The sequence below is a fragment of the Lactuca saligna genome, chromosome 3 (assembly GCF_052625555.1).
Source record: "Lactuca saligna cultivar CGN05327 chromosome 3, ASM5262555v1, whole genome shotgun sequence".
NCBI lineage: Eukaryota > Viridiplantae > Streptophyta > Magnoliopsida > Asterales > Asteraceae > Lactuca > Lactuca saligna.
In genome coordinates, this window is record NC_136419.1 from 227,597,509 (window position 1) to 227,618,393 (window position 20,885).

The window sequence follows — 20,885 nt, forward strand, 5'->3', positions numbered from 1 at the left end:
CAACTTGGTCCGACTCAAAATGGACTTCGATGTTCAAAGAAAGTCATTTTCTATAAGTTTTATCTTCTTAGAACTACTTAAAAGTTATTGGTAAAATCATAAAACAAGATAGATCATTAAAATGATTTATTATATTTTTCATTTCATTTTTTAATCTTTGAGTTCAATCCTAACTAGATATAACTTTTCAAGATATCAAAATCTGTAATTAAGATAAGCATCTAACAAAAATTTTACGAAATAAAGAATAAAACAAAGATACATGTAAAACAACAAATATCTAATATAAAATCATATTAGTAATTAAGATAGACCATTAAAATCTCAAAAATAACATCTCTGAGATTATATAAATTTAGTCAAACTTCCCGTCAAAATAGATAGCTCAACTCTCATCTCATCTATTATGTGGAGGCAATGATGAGCCTTCGGTTTTGCATGGCACTGAGCTAACACTACTTGGCCTCTGTAGAAGTTCTCTAGCAAGCTCTTGTAGGTCACTCGTGCCACCCTGTGATGGTGGCATGTCTGCTAGAGCTCTGGTAGCGCCACCACTCATGAATTGACGGGGATCCATTTGCCTCATGATCGATGGTTGTGTGGTCCATGAAGGTGGCACCATGGGTTCAAGAAGTGACGAGAGGTCATAGGAACCAAGCAGTGATGTGGTGGTTGGGAGGTCATTGATGGTTATTCCATGTGGCAGAGTTTCTGACTGTGTTGCTGGGGGTGGTGGAGGAGTTGGACCTTCTAGTGTTGTTAGGTGGGCTTGAAAATAGGAGAGTTCCGCTTGTAGATTCACCACCTGTATCATTGTAAAATTTAGTATTTACATCATATGACAAATATATTTATGAACAAAAATTATACAAATTATATATATATATATATATATATATATATATATATATATATATATATATATATATATATATATATATATATGGAACAGTTTCAATTCCATATGCAAATAAAATATGAATAGTCGTGCTAACAGAAAATCGAATGTCAATATTTTAAAGTCGACACAAAGTGAGTGCCAAGTGCTTTACAAAATGAAAGCTTCTCCACATGAGGCAGCCTGATATATTTTAAAATTCCATGAGAAATGATTGTGCGTCAAAAAATATGGTGATAATATTCCTCCTCCTTCATCCAAGAGGACCAAAACATCTGGTTCTAATGCATACACATCCTCTTCGGATACATAATTTTCAATTGGATTCGACAATGAGGTGGAAGTGATTCATGTTAACTTACTGCCACAAGGTAACATAAAGGGAAGAAAGCGTCATCCACATCCTCATAACCTTTTGAAATACTAGATCATCATCAAAATCGTCGGCCTCACCAATATATAAACAAAGTAGAGGTAGGTGAGGAAAACGACACAGGGATGAAAAATTGTGCATCATTCAGGATACCAAGCAAAGGAAAATTACACTCTTAGACGAGGAGTTATGAGAGATGAAGGATACTATGAGGGAAAATATATCCAAATACTTTTTTCATCCATATGACCATTTAAGCAATGTGTGTTGAGATTAGTGCTTGCTAAAAAACAGCAAATTGCAGAGTTTTACAGTTAGGAGATATATAATTTTATTTTAGGCTTTCAGTTATCGTTTTAAAATTATTATTTTTATCTTCAATTTAGTTTTGTTTTATCATTTTATTTACTAATTCTAGTAGTTTACCCTTTATTCATTGAAATTGTATTTTTATTTTTAGTGTTGACTTTTAATTCTAATTACTAAATGTGTATTTTTTTTTTAGAAACAAAATAAATGATATGGATTAGGAAGGATAAGATATATTAATTTTTTTCATGTAAAATGAGAAGATAAAGTGACATAGAAAGAAAAAAAATATATGGAACTAAGGTGACATATGGGTTATAAAAGGCCACAACTATAGCCTTCTTCCACCTTTCTACCATTATATGATTAACTAAGTTATAACCCGTAGAAACCATGATAGGTATATTTAAAATGTTTTATATAGATAAAAAAAATAATAATAAATGTCAAAAAAAACCAAGATCTTCTTAATTGTAAGTAATTATGAATTAATTTGTTAAGCAAAATAAACATAATATTGTTATTAAGATATGATTTTTATTTTCAAAATTTGAATGAATTTGATATGTTACAAAAAAAAATGTTACGTATCAAAGAGACATTATAAAAACTATCACGTATCATTTTTAAGTTTCATTTGTTGAAAGAGATAGATTTTTATATATATAAAAAAAATGTCAAAAAAACCAAGATCTTATCGATTATAAATAATTATGAATTAATTTGTCAAGCAAAATAAACATAATAATATTATTAGGATATGATTTTGCATTTTCAAATATTGAATTGAGTTTGATGTGCTACCAAAAAAAGGAAACAATAAAAATCATAGAAAAATATCACATGTCAATAAAACATTCTAAAAAACTGACAAGTGTCATTTTCAGATTTCATTTATTAGAAGATGTACATGTACATGTAGATTTAGATTTTTCTATAACCTAACGGTTTATTTGGAAACATTAGCATTCACTAAGTATTTGTTTAGTAACAAAATTTAATCCTTTCAATGGTTAAATTTTTTTAATTTTTTATTGTTTTTTCAGAAATTAAAAACTTTATTCTTATAACTCTCTTATCGTTCTCATATGTTATATAAAATTTTCTTATATAATTTATATAAAATCTACTCAAATAATTTATCATATGTTATATAATATCTACTTATATAATTTATAATATTAAAAAAAAACTCATATTCTAATTAAATACATTGAAAATGATTAAATGTTAATTTACAAAATGATTTTTAATCTTTGATTTTTTTATGTTTTTAAAATTTTGACAAATAAAATTTAATGAGATGTATGTATAAAAATATATCCATTTTTATTTTGTATAGTTATATAAATATACAAATTATACAATAAACTCATATATATATATATATATATATATATATATATATATATATATATATATATATATATATATATATATATATATATATTTATATATTATATATATATATATATATATATATATATATATATATATATATATATATATATATATATATAGGACCAAAATATTAAAAAAAAAAAAAAGACTTTTATTAAAATTTATCATCATTATTTTTATACCAAAAGGGAAAAAAAATATTAAGATGGATTCTTTTATGTCATCTTATATACCAAAAAATACATTTAATTTGTATAAATTGTCATAACGCCTTTCAAACTTACTAGAATTTTCCAAATTTATTTATATCTTTTTATATTTGATTTTATTTTAAAATATAGGTTAACTGTGTTTTATTATATATATATATATATATATATATATATATATATATATATATATATATATATATATATATATATATATAGAGAGAGAGAGAGAGAGAGAGAAATAGATAGAAAGTTTATAAAAATATATTATCGTGCTTTAAAAATTTTAAGTATTTAAATTTTAAAAATTTTAATTATTTAAATTTTAAATAAATATGATTCATAATAGTTCTTATTTTTACACCATATTTATTTCAAACCTCAGAACCTTTTAAATTATCTATTAATTACTACATCTTAAAATATTTTTTAACTATTTAATAATTGGTTAGAAAGTAATGTCAGTTATAATATATTATTTAAGTTGTTATTTATATTATATATTGATTTTATAAAGTATAATATTTGCTTAATGATAAACAATATATAAATAAAAGTGGTGCAATTAATTTAATTTAGTTATATAAAATTTCTAAATAATAATAACTTTGTTATATGCGTTGTTTATTTATTTTGTTATTTATTTATTTATTTATTTTGTTTGTTGGTTATTAGAGTAATTATTAGTTATTAAAATCATAGAATTCATTAAAATATTATTGCTAACATATTGTTTTATATATAAGGTCAGTTATATAATTTGTAAAATCATCAAATTCATGAAAAATAATATAAAACACTACCCCTATAATTTAATGTAATCAAATTAAGACAATCATTTTAAATTGTAGTTAAATAATGATTTACATATCATTTAACTTTAATATATCAATCTTTTCGTATCATGTAATTGAGAAAATATAATATAAAAAAGAAGATAGATGGTTCACCATCATATGGTCTTTAATCAGCGGGGACGTGTTACTCATCATTATGGTTATGGCATGACTAATAGATTATATCGACATTGTATAAACTATACAACATGTATAACACATAGTTTTATGGTTAGTATAAAAATAAATTATTTAACATTTTTCTAATTTTTATTACGAAGATTATTTCAAGTATCAAATGACATTCTCATTATAATGTATTATAACTTTTCATATAACATTATTTTTACTATTAGTATTTTTAATTTAATGTAGCATCTGGTTTCAAGATGTTTCTTATTTCGGGATAGCGAGTTGTAATTTGATTAAGTAAAGGTCACATGCTTCAAGGTTCAAAGTTGGGACCTTATTAGATGATTGATTATGTTGATTAAGTAATTTAAGCCCATGGTTTATGCATTGGAGCCAAAAAGTGTAAACTGAAAAAAGTGATATTTGAAGGCTTTTTGCATGTATTAATGAATTAAGCTCTATATGCATTAAGTCAAAAGTAATTGAATATAATTATAAAACTTGTTAATACATTTGTGTACATATAAACATCACTGAAAATGGATTTGAAACAAAGAAGTTATAATTCTTTGAAAATGTAATGGAATTTGAAAAATGTGTCACCACGACATTGTAAGAAGGTTACCATGGCGCGGTGAGCTGCAGCTCAAGCCCATAAGATTAGGTTTTCCCATGTATTTAAAGGCTTTATCATTTTGTTTTAGGTTTTTTTTAGCCTCCATCACATCAGAGAGCTCCTTGTGAGCAAACCTTAGCCTCCCTTTTCATAGATTGAGGTCCTTATCTCTCTTCTCATCAATATTCTTGTGTTTTTATGTCTTTAGAGGTTTGTGTTCTTGAAAGACTTGGTTTTGAAGCTTTGAAGCTCAAGAGATCATCCTTTATTCCTCTTATGGACCTTGGTATGTTCCAAAGATTCAAGCTTTATTAATTTTCATCTTTAGATCCATGTGTATTTGGTGTTTTTGTCCATTTTTATGAAGTTATGGTGTCTTTATGGTTTAATTTTAGGAGTTTATACAACTACATGATATTAGATTCATATTAGACTTCAAATCTGACCTTTTGGTCGAGTCTAGAGAGCATGCATGAGCTCTCTTTACTCCATGCATGAAGAAAGTATGATTTTGGAGTTTTAAGAAACCAAGATTTTAGATCTATTTTGGTTTGAGATGTTTGAATGAATAAAGTTAGAAACTTTATCCATTAAAAAAATCATTTTGATCTAAATCTAGAAGTTGTAAAATCGAACTAAATGGATTAAGTTGTCTTAGAGTTGTTGGATTAGGACAAATGTGGCGTGGTTTCTGGGTTTTCTAATGTGCACCTGTTAGTGAGAATACTCGATTGTTTTGTCCTAGAGTTTCTAACTTTATTCACTCAAACATCTCAAACTAAATGGATTAAATCGTCTTAGAGTTGTTGGATCTAAAGATTACCATTTCCATGTATTTAAAAAAATGAGTGATAGAACTAGAAGAGAGAAAAACTGACACGACAGTATAACACTAATACTGTAAATGGATGGATACCTACTACCCTCCATGACAGTATGACACTAAGACCATTTGTTATGGTCTTCACGACCACAACCTCCTTCCACTTCCACGTCACCATCATCGTCTTCCTTAACATAGTCGAGATGGTGCTCAACACCATTTTCCGCATGGTCTGCAAGAGAGAAGAAAAAAAGGAAAAAAGAAGAAGAGAGGAGAAGAGAGACCTGATTGGTCATCCTCCTCCATCCTCCCCAACATAAACCACTACGACCACGAGCCACGACAAGGCGTCGAGATGGTGTGCACGATCATGGTTCGTGGCCAGATAGACAACGGAGGCTTTCGTTGTGGATATATTGGACGGCTTAATATCGTGAATGGCTACCATCCTCCGATTCACACAAACACCCAAAATTATCATAGTATATAAGTAATCAACAAAGTGTTTCACAACATTAGTTCCCTTTCCTAAAAACGTTAACTTTAAGACCACAAAAACTCAAACTCTAAAATAATTTTGGTGATATATTTATAATACTTAGTAAGAAGTAAATAATTCCTTTTTTTTTATTATTTTAAATAGAAGTCTATAGTTAATTATAATTATACTAATTACGCTTTTTATAATAATGTCCCTATAACCAATAGGTTTGTATAAGACCATCACTTATACTCTCCAAGGAAACGGTCCTGGAAATCTTCCAGATCACCCACCGGAGCAACCACAAACTACCCCACCACATACGGAGTACTCTCCGGTGAGAATGAAGAGAGAGAAAGAAGATAGGGACAGAAGAAGGCTGAGAGAGAAGACATCGGTTAAGAAGCCCTGATTGGGCGTTGCGTCTCGTTGTAGGCATAACGATCGATCACGAAAACGCCGAACCACGACCGGCTGAGATAGTGTGCACGGCCGTTGTCTGTGGCCACGTAGACCACAACCGGGTTCATGGTCCGTATACTGGACGGCCTAATGTAAAGGAGTGAAATTTTCGTTTTTGTAATCTAGGAAGCTATAGCTTTTCTTGTATAGTTAGGGCATTTTAATTGATAAACAAACTATTTTAGCAAGCTATGTATCTAACTGAACCGTAACATTTATTTTTAAACTTTTTTTTAATCACAAATAGTTAATTAATAAGTAATTATATATCGTTCATTATTTTAAAACATCTAAATAATACTTAATATTAATTGATTTATTATATAATTTCTTTATAAAACTCCAAATGTTATATGATTATGTCAGTTCTAATTTGTATTTTTTTTACTAAATACGGAAAAAATGTAATGAACAATTTTAAGTGTGAAACAAAAGGCCGACAATCTCCTTGAAATACCAACGAATCAGGTTTTTAGTTGGAACGAAAACCGACCAAATTAAGCCGATTATTATTATTCAATCAAAACAATTCTCTCCATTGATTTCATCAATTTCTGTAATTATTGTACTAAATATATTTTTAAATATGTAATAAATAGAATAACTATTGATAAAACGAAAATATTGCATTCATTTTTCTAAATATATAATTATATATAGATCGAATACATTTCAAGACAATCCATATTTTGTTTGTTCTTGATATATATATTGAAGACATAATTAAATAATTTGATTGATTATTTTTTTTTAAATCAAATTCATATAAATAAAAGTAAATTGAAATTTTCATGTCTTGTTTATTTAGTTTGAAAACTAATAATATAGTTAATTTGATTTTAATATAATTAAAATATTTATTTAGCAATTGCTTGTTCGTTTAAAATATCCTCGTTATTAGGCTTTTAAGACCTACTTCGTAGATCATAATATGTTTGTTAATTAAAGAAGTTTCTTTTACGACCCAGGGTTAAATATGCAATGTAAACTAAAGTATGATTTGATTATGAAATATTGACATATGACATATGACAACTCAAAACCTTGAAGTTTACTCAACATGACAACTATTCAAACCAAAAAGAAACAGACTTTGTGTAGATCCCCACACAAAGCTTTATCTTCATATATGTATTTCTCTTTAAATCTTTTGATTAATTTGTTATATACGCAATGAAAGTGTTTTAACACTTTGTTATATTCTTTGTGTTGGTTTTTTATTTTCCAGTCTTATATTGGTATGAATTCATCTATTTAATTTGATATCTAGTCATGTTTTTAGTTTGGGGTTATGTCAATTGGGTAATGTTTTCGGCAGGTTAGATTTCAATTCGTATATATAATTTGTTTGGTTCATACTATATATATCAATATGACATAACGTTTCAATTTAATAGATTAATTTTTAAAAGAACATTGTGATGCCTATTTTTTTTCTTAAAAACTAGTACTATATCTCATTCCACTCAAAGTAACAAATTATTATTATTGTCATTGTCCGTTGAAAATATTGAAAATGTACTTATTACCTATATGTATATATACGTGACGTTACACTGTAACACCGTTGATAATGCGATGATGGAATCACATTTTAATTTCTCGTGTAGGGCGTATTTGGCACGGAGCTTTTGGAAGCGTTTGGAAGCTTTTAGCTTTTGACAAAACGCTTTAGTTTGAACAAAAAGTTTCGTTTGGTAGTACGAGCGTTTAGCTTTTAGTTTATACAAAACGCTCCAAATTTAAAAGTTACTTCATGTATCGTTTAACAAAACGCTACTTCAATTTCCATATTTACCCTTAAAAATATTTTTATATATTTATTTATTTTTAATCAATTGTCATTTTATATAATTTATATATTTCAAAAGCTTCTAGCTACTTTTGTCAGACACTCATAAAACAAATAAAAGTTATAGCTTCCCACTACCAGCTACCCGCTATACGTTATTCGTTACCCGCTATCAGCAATCCGCTATACATTACCCGTTACCTGCTACCAGCTACGCGCTTCCTACTAACAACTACTTTTGTCAAACACACCCGTAATTTTACACACCAAGAGTTCAAGACGAGCGTCAGGTGAGGCACGGGAAAATTAATCTCATAATTTAAGAATCACGTTCATAGAATGATATTTGTGTAATACAATGTGATTTTCAAGTCAGATATGCTATCAAGATTTGAAAACACAATGGTATACACGCTAGTAATGGACATAAGTATCTAACTTGAAGATATAGGATCGCCCAAAAAAGGATGTACTATTTTTAACTATATATAATAAGATCCCGATTACTCAAGATGATAAAATTGGTGGAATTAGGAAAAGAAACCAAAGGGTTTTCCCATTAAAGAAACTAATTGTTGATAAAACTAGTTTTTGATTCGAGAATAATCGATAACATTAGAAGATAGAAAGAAAGATCGTTAAAATATTTGATTGAAGTTAATAGCTATACAAGCATTGTGAAAATCTTGTTTTCCAAAATAAGACTTAACTTCATTTTATAAGCATTAATTACTTAGATTTGCTACAAATAAACTTATTGCTTTTTATAATTGTAAGAAATATAATTACATTTACCAACAAATTAATATTTAAAAGACACACACATATACCCTTATTTCGTATATTATGCCAATAAAAAGAAAATTATTGTCGGGTGTATGTACAACAGTACAAGTGAAAACTAATTCAGCATATGTTTGTAACCGAAGAAATTAATATCTATGTCACTAGCATATATAAAGTACAATAGTCAAACAGTCAATACAAGTATACAACTATTTAATTATCAAACATAACGTCAAACAAGGACCCCGAAATATTGGTTTCATTTCGGCTTTGTGTGTATAAAAGAAAGACAAGATGTCGCATTATTTACAAATGACACTATTAAAATAAAGTTCAGTTTATATACGTATATTATCACTAAAATATGATATTGACACGTAACGGTCTTATCGCATGAAAATTAAATAAAAAAAAAACACAATATCATTTAATTTGTGTAGCAAGTGTTGTAAAAGCAATATAATTCAGTGCACTATATGTGTATTGTTTGAGAGAGATAATGATGAAACCTGTTGTTGAAGAGCAAAGATGTGAGAAACACAGCCATAGACGGGGTCTTTAAGTCTTGCCTGAGCTTCATAACAAATGGTGACCACCGCATCATGCCGCCTTTGAACAGGAAGATGGAACAAGAGTTTAGAGACATTGCTAGCTCCAAACACTTTATGCACGGCCGCAAAATGGGCTGCACCTTGATCAGAATCGAAATAGGGTGCAAATATACACCCTGCAACGCATTTCCTCCTCAAGAACTTGCAAGCTCCGCAAGGCCCGCCACCACTACTTCCACTGCCGCCGCCGCCACTGGTGCTACTAGTGCTAGGATTTGAACTCATTTTGATGTGGGTTTTCTGGGTTTTACAGAATCTTGAACATGGGATAATTAGGGTTTGTGATGAGAGAGAGAGAGAGAGAGAGAATTTAGGGTTTGGTGTGTGGTTTGAGAAGAGAGGGATTATAAGAAGAAAATAAAAGCTTTGAAGGCACGCCAAGAAGCAAACCCGAAATTAGACAGATTGCGTGAAGCAAACATACCATACAACCAGCTGCTTATTCTTCATCTCGTGAACTCGGATACACAACTCCCATGCTTTCTCTTTCTAGATTTCTCTCTCTATATACGTATGTATAGGTACGTATATATATGTATATCTTTTGATGATGAGTTGGTATATATGCATATCTATAGATACAAGATTGCTTTACACAACAAAAGATGTAAAGAAAGTTTACTTTATGTCATTATGTTTTCGACAAATGCACTTTGCACCCTATACTTTAATGTTTAGAATGATAGTCCTCAACTATATAATAATCAAATTGTCAATTTAAGGAATTTAAACATGACACCCTTGCTAATGATAACTCGGATTTAATATCCGTTGCTAGCTATTCTGCAGTACTTATAAAAATAAAATTTTAATTCAGGATTACATCTTTAGACATCGTGATTGGCGTATCCCATTTTGTTTTCTATGTTTATGACTTGATTCTATCAAAACCAACCCACAGTACTAGAAAATAAGACATTTTTGACGGCCAAATTCGCCGAGATTCCATCGGAGACGGCTTTTACGACGGTCTTCAGGCCGTAGGGTTTTAGCGCGTGGATACTCTTTACAAACGAACTACCGACCGACGAAATACCAAAATCTAAGCCAGTCATTAATTACCAACCGGAGACCGACGACTTCATTTACTGACGGACAATTTTACGAAGGGGTTGCAGTGTTCATAGATGGTTAAACGAATCAAAATCACATTTCAGAAGATTAACCGTAAATAATATCATGAACCTAAACCTAAACGTATTTGTAGTTGATACAATATACAATCGCTCGATACGAGTTACAGTAAGATGTGACTCAAACCGCTCTTCAACATGAAAGATTTCATTTGCTTTCATTTCAGCTTTGGCAACTTCAAATACACCTATTAGTTTTGTCTTGATAACCGTCCACTTGTCTTTCATCTCTATTTTTATAAAGTGTACGATGTATAAAACAATTGTAATGCTTCTGATTCAAAGAAAAATGGGTCATAGGTTTGAAGTTAGGACTTGGGTTTGAAATCAATCAATTTGCCTTTTGTTAATTATCACATCTTAATCTTTATCAAACCAAGTACATTTAAATAGTACAACAATCGAGGGTCTGCTATCATAATACTTAATCTCAAAAATCTCGAGCCATATGTCATAGTACTTTGACTCTTTTGTATTATGTATCACCTTCCATATGTCATAGTACTTTGACTCTTTTGTATTATGTATCACCTTTACACACGTTATATGTAACGTCCCAAAAATAAAACTCAAAAAATTCATTTTTCAATTAATAAAACAATATCCCAAAAAATCATCACAAATCCCAAGTGGAAAAATTGTATAAAAAACATCACAAAATATCAGAGTTATCATGAAAAGCTGAAACAACCCAAAATACGATTCAAAAATTTTGTTTTAATATTACTAAAAATTACATCATATATTATAAAACCACGGAATGAGCAATTCAAATGTCATAGTACTGTGTCAAACAAATCTGTATCAATGATAGTAACATCCAATATAAACTCCTAGGATAAACTAAAGTTGTGGTGTGTGCGATGCCATCAACCTGAACTCTTCCCTTTGCTTGCGGAGGTACCTGAAACCAAAACTGAAAACTGTAAGCACGAAGCTTAGTGAGCTCCCTCAAACTACCACATACCATACAATAACACATAAACAACTATTGGACCTTGCTCACTGCATCGGGCTGGAGTTCGGAAAACTACATCGAACCGAAGTTCGGAATTAACCAAGGTCTTGCCCTCTGCATCGGACCGAAGTCCGGAAACTGCATCGGACCGAAGTCGGGAACTAACTGGGACCTTGTCCCCTGCATCGGACCGAAGTCCGGAACTAACTGCATCGGACCGAAATCCAGAGCTGACTCGGACCTTGTCCCCTGCATCGGACCGAAGTCCGGAAACTGGATAAGCATAACATAGCATAGCATAAACATATCAACTAGCATAAGCACATATACTGCATACTGTATCGGACAGAAGTCCGGAACACATAACAAAAAGACATGCTTGAATCACAAAGACATCAAGAACACTGATCTACTGCATCGGAACAAATTCTGGAACTACTGCTAATTAAACAGGACGGCATTGTGGCTGTAGACCCGTTTTTACTTCTAGGAAAACTCACCTCGTAACGTTGGCTGCTGAGATGCTAACTCTAACGCTGGTTGGTTGCTGCTCTGGAACTGTCCGGCTACAAATCCCACAAAACACTAGCTCGGTACTGATAAACGCCCTCAAGGTAAAATTACTATTTTACCCCTAGTCAAAGTCAACTCCCTGGTCAAAGTCAACTTCCAGTTGACCGGACTCGCCAAGTTGGGCCGTCAACTTGTTGAGTCCCTATCATCCATTCTAGTCCTCTACCCGCTTCTACTCGTCGAGTTTGGCATAGACTCAACGAGTTCTTCTTCGATGCTAACATCAAGTCTAACTTCATCCGACTCGCCGAGTTGTATAAACAGGTCATCGAGTTCTCCTTCAACAGATGAACACGTCCAGACTGTGACTCGCCGAGTCAGATGAACAATTCGTCGAGTCTGAAGAACAACTCGCCGAGTTGAAGAACAACTCGCCGAGTTGAAGAACAACTCGTCGAGTCCCAAACATGCTATTACTACACAATCGATTATAATTGGTTCCAACGCTTCCAAAACATAGATCTGAGCTTCTAGGACTGGTTTTACACGTAAAGTTTCCAACTTTACGTGCATGCACAAGAGTATGAAGCTAAAATACCCAAAATCAACAAATACTAAGCACTTAGGGTTTGGAACAAGGCCAAGATCGCATAAAGGTGGCTATAACGAGTTCCTGGGGTTTAATAACATCCAAATCTAAGGTTTCCATCCAAAGGAGAGTCCATATCTCAAGTTTTGAATCATAAAAGGTTCCAAAGAAGACATAACAAGCATAAAAGGGGTTTTAATGGAGGAATACACAAGGTCATAACTTCATTACCTGAATGAGAAACAGATGGAAGCTAACTCCTGGATCTCCTTTCTCTTCTATGGACCTTCTCTCCTTCTTTCTCTTCCAAATCTTCCAAGCTAACACAATCGCACTCAAAATCAACAATAGGGCTAGGGTTTACAGGGGAAATGCTCTAAAGGTGTTGGAGGCTGGGGAGGGAGGCTATAATGACATTTAAATAGGGAACAAACCCTTGAAATTAGGGCTTCATTTAGACAGGCGGACTCACCGAGTCCCAACATATGGACTCGTCAAGTAGCCAACTCCAATTGCGCGATTATCCCGTCTCAACTCGACGACTCGGGCTACAAACTCGTCGAGTACCCCTTAAGAAATGAAAAATACTTTATTTAAATTACATACCAAAAATAGGGCGTTATAACTCTCCCCAACTTATCTTAGACTTCGTCCTCGAAGTCTGTTGCTGCTGAATCTGAAAATAATACTGGATAATGCTCCCTCATCTCCCCCTCGGTCTCCGACATCCACACTGAACCCTTTCGGTGCTGCCACTGCACCTTCACTAACTGAACCACCTTGTTCCTCAAGGTCTTCGTGAAGGTTCTAATCAATGGTTTGGTCTAGGCTTTCATTGTAATAGGGCCTTTTGGTTAAATATGCATTTTTGGTAGTGTATGTAATAGTTTACGGCCAAGTTAGAGTTTACGGTCGTAAACCTATTTACGAACATAAACCTATTTACGGCCGTAAACCCAAAGGCCGGCCCAGGTCTGTTATAAATAGGGTTGTGCTTGGTCGTTTAATGGTTGTTGATACCTCAGAGTCTCGGCTACTATTCCACAAGTTGTTCCAGACGTTTTTGCTAATAGAAGTGTGTGCAAGCTTGTTTATATTCTTGTTTCTACTATGTTCTTGATTGTTATTGATTGTGTTTACTATTTAATCACTGGTAAGATCCGTTTCAGGACCTTACACATCGTCTTTCGATCTAAGATCGCAACTGGTCTCTCGATATAATTCAGGCTGCTATCAACCTGAATATCCTCTAAGGGTACAACCGTTGACTCGTCCACCAAACACTTCCTCAGCTGAGAAACATGGAAAGTGTTGTGGATCTGGCTAAGCTCTGCCGGAAGATCCAACCGATAAGCAACCCGACCCACTCGGGCCAAAACCCTAAAAGGACCAATGAACCTGGAGCCCAGCTTGCCCCTCTTCCGAAACCTGATAACACCCTTCCAGGGTGACACCTTCAGGAGGACCATATCGTCCACCTGAAACTCCAAGTCTGAATGCCTCATGTCGACGTAACTCTTTTTCCGACTTTGCGCATTCTGCAGTCTGCTACGAACCTGCTGGATCAACTCTATGGTCTTAAGCACCACCTCAGTGCTCCCGATGACCCACTAACTGACCTTGCTCCAACAAATCGGGGTCCTACACTTCCTCCCGTAGAGCAACTCAAAAGGAGGGTGGTCAATACTAGCATGGTAACTGTTGTTATATGAAAATTCCGCTAGTGGAAGATACACATCCCAACTACCACCGAAGTCTAGGACACATGCCCGAAGCATGTCCTCGAGAGTCTGAATCATCCTCTCACTCTGCCCGCCCATCTGAGGGTGGAAAGCGGTGCTAAAATGAAGACGAGTCCCCATCTCTTCGTGAAACCGCTTCCAGAACCTGGAAGTAAACCGGACGTCTCGATTTTATACCACTGATACAGGCACTCCATGCCGTGCTACTACCTCGCGCACGTAAATATCGGCTAGCTTCTAGGCTGATATACTCTCCTGGATCGGTATGAAATGTGCACTCTTGGTTAGCCTATCTACTATGACCCAAATCGAATCAACCTCCCATGCGGTCCTGGGAAGCTTAGTGATGAAATCCATGGTGATATCCTCCCATTTCTACACAGGAATTTCTAATGGTTGTATCTTGTAGTGGGGTCTCTGGTGCTCCGCCTTGACCTTCCTACAGGTCAAGCACCTCTCTACGTACCAAGCCACGTCCTGCTTCATGCAGGGCCACCAATAGTCGGGTCGAAGATCTCTATACATCTGCGTTGCCCCTGGATGGATGAAGAACCGAGACTTGTGGGCCTCATCAATCAACACCTGCCATACTCCTCCCCAATACGACACCCAGACTCTTCCATGAAGGGTCAACAATCCTCGACTATGATAGTCGAACGATGCTACTCGGCCCACAATCCTCTCACACTTCTGCCTCTCTTCCTTCAAGCCCTCTACCTGAGCCTCTCTAATCTACTCCAGTAATGGAGTAATCACCGTCATCCACACACACACACACACACATATATATATATATATATATATATATATATATATATATAATCGGTGTCGCCATCTCCTTGCAGCTCAGGGTGTCAGCCACAACGTTGGCCTTGCCCGGATGATAAAGGATCTCACAATCATAGTCCTTCACTACATCTAACCATCGACGCTGCATCACGTTTAAATTCAGCTGGTGCATGAGGTACCTCAGACTCTTGTGATCCGTGTAAATGGTACAAAGGACCCCATGGAGGTAATGTCGCCAAATCTTGAGGGCAAACACCACTGCCCCCAGCTCTAAGTTATGTGTCAGGTAGTTAGCCTCGTGAGGCTTCAACTGTCTAGAGGCATAAGCTATCACGTGCCCTCGCTGCATCAACACTACTCCCATCCCTATGATCGAAGCATCACAATAAACTACGAAGTCATCCACTCCCTCTGGAAGGGTGAGAATCGGTGCCTCGCACAATTGCTGTCTGAGAGTCTCAAATGTTGTCTGCTACTCGGGCTCCTAGCGAAACACCACCGCCTTCCTAGTTAGTCGGGTGAGTGGAACTGCTATCTTGGACAAGTCCTGAATGAATCTCATGTAGTACCCTGCTAATCCCAGGAAGCTCCGAATCTCTGATGGAGACCTCGGGACCTCCCACTGCATCACGGCCTCGATCTTGGCCGGATCTTCTAGATTACCCTTCTAGTTGATGGGTTGACCAAGGAACTGCACCTCGTGGAACCAGAACTCGCACTTGGAGAACTTCGCAAAAATTCCCTCCCTCCTCAGTGTCTCTAGCACCTCTCTTAGGTGCTCCTCGTGTCGCTCCTAAATCTTTGAGTAAACCAAGATGTCGTCAATGAATACTATCACAAACCGATCCAGCATCGGCCAGCATACGCGGTTCATGAGATCCATGAACGCAGCTGGAGCGTTTGTGAGCCCAAACGGCATCACCACAAACTCATAATGACCGTAACAGGTCCTAAAAGCTGTCTTCTGAATATCCTCCCCCTTGACCCGCATCTGATGATAACCGGAGCGCAGATCAATCTTCGAAAACCAAGATGCTCCCTGAAGCTGATCGAACAAGTCATCTATCCTCGGGAGTGGGTAACGGTTCTTCACCGTTACCATATTTAAATCCCGGTAATCTATGCACATACAGTGTGACCCATTCTTCTTCTTCACAAACAGGATCGGGGCTCCCCATGGTGAACTACTCAGTCTAATGAAACCTTTTTCTAGCATCTCTTGTAGCTGTGTAGACAACTCCTGGATCTTTGGAGGATCCAACCGATACGGTGCCTTGGCTATCGGAGCCGCACCAGAGACTAGGTCAATCCTGAACTCAACCTGTCTCTCCGGAGGTACCCCAGGAAAATCCTTTGGGAATACGTCCGGGTAGTCTCGCACTACCGGTACATCGTCGACTGTCGCCTTGCCCTTTTCTCGGGCATCTAGAACGTAGGCATCGAACCCGACACACCCCTGCTAAAAGTAGCACCTCACTCTCACTGCCAAGCAAAGAATCTGTCCGCGATGTGGCCTCTCACCCTGAATCACTAACTCTCCCCCACTTGGGGTGTGGACCCTCACTAGCTGTAGCTCACAATCAATATCCGCCTCATTCGGGCTCAGCCAATCCATACCCACTATAACCTTATTCCCTCGCAGGGGAATGAGAACCAAATCCACTGAAAATTGCTCATCAAATAACTACAGCGAACAAGCTCTATGTACTCTCTCGACCCTGACGGTCCTGTCATCAGCTATCTCAATGTCAAGTGGATAATCCAGCTCCCCCGGAGCTCTGCTAAACCTCTTGCTAAGTGCAAGCGAAACAAACGATCGGGTAGCCCCCGAGTCAATCAATACTGTAGCTGAAATGTCGTTCACTAAGAACGACCCTATATATAGAAACACATAAATATAAGAAACAATCAACAATAATAAAGAGGTGAAAGGAAATGCATACCCGTCACCACATCAGGAGTCGCTCGCGCCTCCTCTTCTGTCATTTGAAAAGCTCTACTCTTTGCCATTGGCGCCTCACTTCGGCCCTGAAGGTCGTCTGTACTCCTTAATGTTTCAGGGGCAGGTGCTACCACCTTCACTACTGCTGCTGTCAAACTCAGACACTGGACCTTTTATGTCCCCTCTAATTGCAATGGAATAAAATCAGATCAGATGTTGCGGTAACGGCGGGAGTAGTTGTACAATCTCTGCTCATATGCCCAGTCCGGACACACTTGTAGCAACCGGGACTCCCTGCCTTGCACACCCCATCGTGCAATCTCCCAAACTTGCCACACTGACTGTGGCTCAGCTGTCCTCTAGCTTTGTGGTCTGATACCTTGGGCTTTTTTCCTGAGCTCCCTATGCCAGATACCGTCTCTGGCTTCCTCTTTCTCTCCATCTCTAAATCAATCTCTCCCTCACGAGCCCTAGCAATCATTTCATCTAACGTTTTATAGCTGGACTGGCTCACAAACTAGCGGATATGACTCTGCAACATCTCATGATATCAGGCCTTCTTCATTTCCTCATCACCTGCATACTGAGGAACGAGAAGAGCCCTCTCCCTAAACTTGGTGGCAATCTCTGCCACTATCTCTGTAGTCTGAGTAAGATCCTGAAACTACCTGGCTAATTGTTGCACCTCGATAACTGGTGCAAACTCGGCTCTGAACCTGGTAGTAAAATCAGCCCATGTACGAATAACTCATCTATATAGATCCATTTTGGACTGGGCTCTCTGAAGTTGATCGAACAAGTCATATATACTAGAGGTTTTCCTAAGCTTCCCAGGACTGCACGGGGGGTTGATTCGATTTGGGTCATAGTGGATCGGCTGACCAAGAGCGCACATTTCATACCGATCCAGGAGAGTATATCGGCCTGAGAAGCTATCCGATATTTACGTGCGCGAGGTAGTAGCATGGCATAGAGTGCCTGTGTCATTGGTATCAGATCGAGATGTCCGGTTTACTTCAAGGTTCTGGAAGTAGTTTCATGACGATATGGGGACTCATCTTCATTTTAGCATCGCTTTCCACCCTTAGAGGGACGCGCAGGGAGAGAGGATGATTCAGACTCTCGAGGACATGCTTCAGGCATGTGTCCTAGACTTTGTGGTAGTTGGGACACGTATCTTCCACTAGTAGAATTTTTGTATAACAACAGTTACCATACTAGTATTGACCACCCTCCTTTCGAGATGCTATACGGGAGGAAGTGTAGGACCCCGATTTGTTGGGGCAAGGTCGGTCAGCGGGTCATCAGGAGAACCGAGGTGGTGCTCAAGACCACAGATTTAATCCAGCAGGTTCGTAGCAGACTGCATACTGCGCAGAGTCGGCAAAAGAGTTATGCTGATAGGAGGCGTTCGGACTTGGAGTTTTAGGTGGGCGATATGGTTCTCCTTAAGGAGCCACCCTGGAAGGGTATTATCAGGTTTCAGAAGAGGGGCAAGCTGGGCCCAGGTTCATTGGTCCTTTTAGGGTTTTGGCCCGGGTGGGGCGGGTTGCTTATCGGTTAGATCTTCCGGTGGAGCTTAGCCAGATCCACAACACTTTCCATGTTTCTCAGCTGAGGAAGTGTTTGGTGGACGAGTTAGCATTTGTACCCTTAGAGGGTATTCAGGTTGATAGCAGCCTGAATTATATACAGAGACCAGTTGTGATCTTAGATCGGAAGACGAAGACCTTGAGGAACAAGGTGGTTCAGTTGGTGAAGGTGCAATGGCAGCACCGAAAGGGTTCAGAGTGGACGTGGGAGACCGAGGGGGAGATGAGGGAGCATTATCCAGAATTATTTTCAGATTTAGCAGCAACAGACTTCAAGACAAAGTCTAAGAGATGTGGGGGAGAGTTGTAACACCCCATTTCTGGTATGTAATTAAAATAAAGTAGTTTCCATTTCTTAAGGGGTACTCGACGAGTCTGTAGCTAGACTCGTCTACAGAGTCGTCGAGTTGAGACGTGATAATCACGCAATTGGAGTTGGCTGCTCGATGAGTCCATTCGCTGGGACTCGGCGAGTCCACCTGTCTGAATGAAGCCCTACTTTCAAGTTTTTGTGCCATATTTAAATGTCATTATATCCTCCCACCCCAGCCTCCAGCACCTTTAGAGCATTTCCCCTATAAACCCTAGCCCCATAGTTGAGTTTGAGTGTGATTGTGTTAACTTGGAAGCTTTGGAAGAGAAAGAAGGAGAGAAGGTCCATAGAAGAGAAAGGAGATCCAGGAGTTAGCTTCCATCTGTTTCTCATTCAGGAAATGAAGTTATGACCTTGTGTATTCCTCCATTGAAACCCCTTTTATGCTTGTTATGTCTTCTTTGGAACCTTTTATGATTCAAAACTTTATATATGGACTCTCCTTTGGATGGAAACCTTAGATCTGGACGTTATTGAACCCCAGGAACTCGTTATAGCCACCTTTATGCGATCTTGGCCTTGTTCCAAACCCTAAGTGCTTAGTATTTGTTGAATTTGGGTATTTTAGCCTCATACTCTTGTGCATGCACGGAAAGTTGGAAACTTTACATGTAAAACTAGTCCTAGAAGCTCAGATCTATGTTTTGGAAAAACTGGAACCGATTAGAATCGACTGTGTAGTAATAGCATGCTTGGGACTTGACGAGTTGTTCTTCAACTCGGCGAGTTGTGCTTCAGACTCGACGAGTTGTTCTTCAACTCGACGAGTTGTTCTTCAGACTCGACGAGTTGTTCATCTGACTCGGCGAGTCACAATCTGGACGTGTTCATATGCAGGGGATAAGGTCCCAGTTAGTTTCGAACTTCTATACGATGCAGTATGCAGTATATGTGCTTATGGTAGTTGAAATGTTTATGCTATGCTATGTTATGGTGACCTAGTTTTCGACCTTTGGTCCGTTGCAGGGGATAAGGTCCCAGTTAGTTCCGGATTTCGGTTTGATGCAGTTAGTCCCGGATTTCGATCCGATGCAGTCAGTTTCGGACTTCGGTCCGATGCAGGGGACAAGGTCCCAGTTAGTTTCGGACTTTGGTACAATGCATTTTCCGAACATCGGTTCAATGCCGAGGGAAAGTCCCTGGTTAGTTCCGAAATTCGGTCCGATGCAGTGGGCAAGGCCCAATAGTTGTAATTTTGTTTTAATATTACTAAAAATCACATCATATATATAATAAAACCACGGAAAGAGCAACTCAAATGTCATAGTACTGTGTCAAACTAATATGTATCAATGATAGTAACATCCAAAATAAACTCCCAGGATAAACTGAAGCTGTGGTGTGTACGATGCCATCAACCCGAGCTCTTCCCTTTGCTTGCGCAAGTACCAGAAACTAAAACTGAAAATTGTAAGCACGAAGCTTAGTGATCTCCCCCAAACTAATGCATACCATACAATAACACATAAACAACTATTGGGCCTTGTCCAGTGCGTCAGACCGGGGTTTGGAAAACTGCATCGGA

The 20,885-nt window shown here is 36.7% G+C and overlaps 1 protein-coding gene across 1 annotated transcript; it reads right to left on the minus strand.

The window, feature by feature from the left end:
* Window positions 1-222: 222 nt before the first annotated feature.
* Window positions 223-10,248, minus strand: LOC145034172 (LOB domain-containing protein 30-like). The gene is made up of 2 exons (XM_078982537.1): window positions 9,628-10,248; window positions 223-805 (listed from the first exon to the last, which is right to left on the minus strand). Exons 1-2 carry the CDS (start codon window positions 9,952-9,954, stop codon window positions 398-400), a joined length of 735 nt encoding a protein of 244 aa, XP_078838663.1. The 5' UTR covers window positions 9,955-10,248; the 3' UTR covers window positions 223-397.
* Window positions 10,249-20,885: the final 10,637 nt, after the last annotated feature.

Excerpts from the sequence above, each read along its gene's own strand:
- LOC145034172 (XM_078982537.1), bottom strand. The coding sequence starts at position 9,954 with ATGAGTTCAAATCCTAGCACTAGTAGCACCAGTGGCGGCGGCGGCAGT. Across the intron at positions 806-9,627 it reads TCTTTGCTCTTCAACAACAG|GTGGTGAATCTACAAGCGGA; the intron begins GTTTCATCATTA and ends ACAATGATACAG.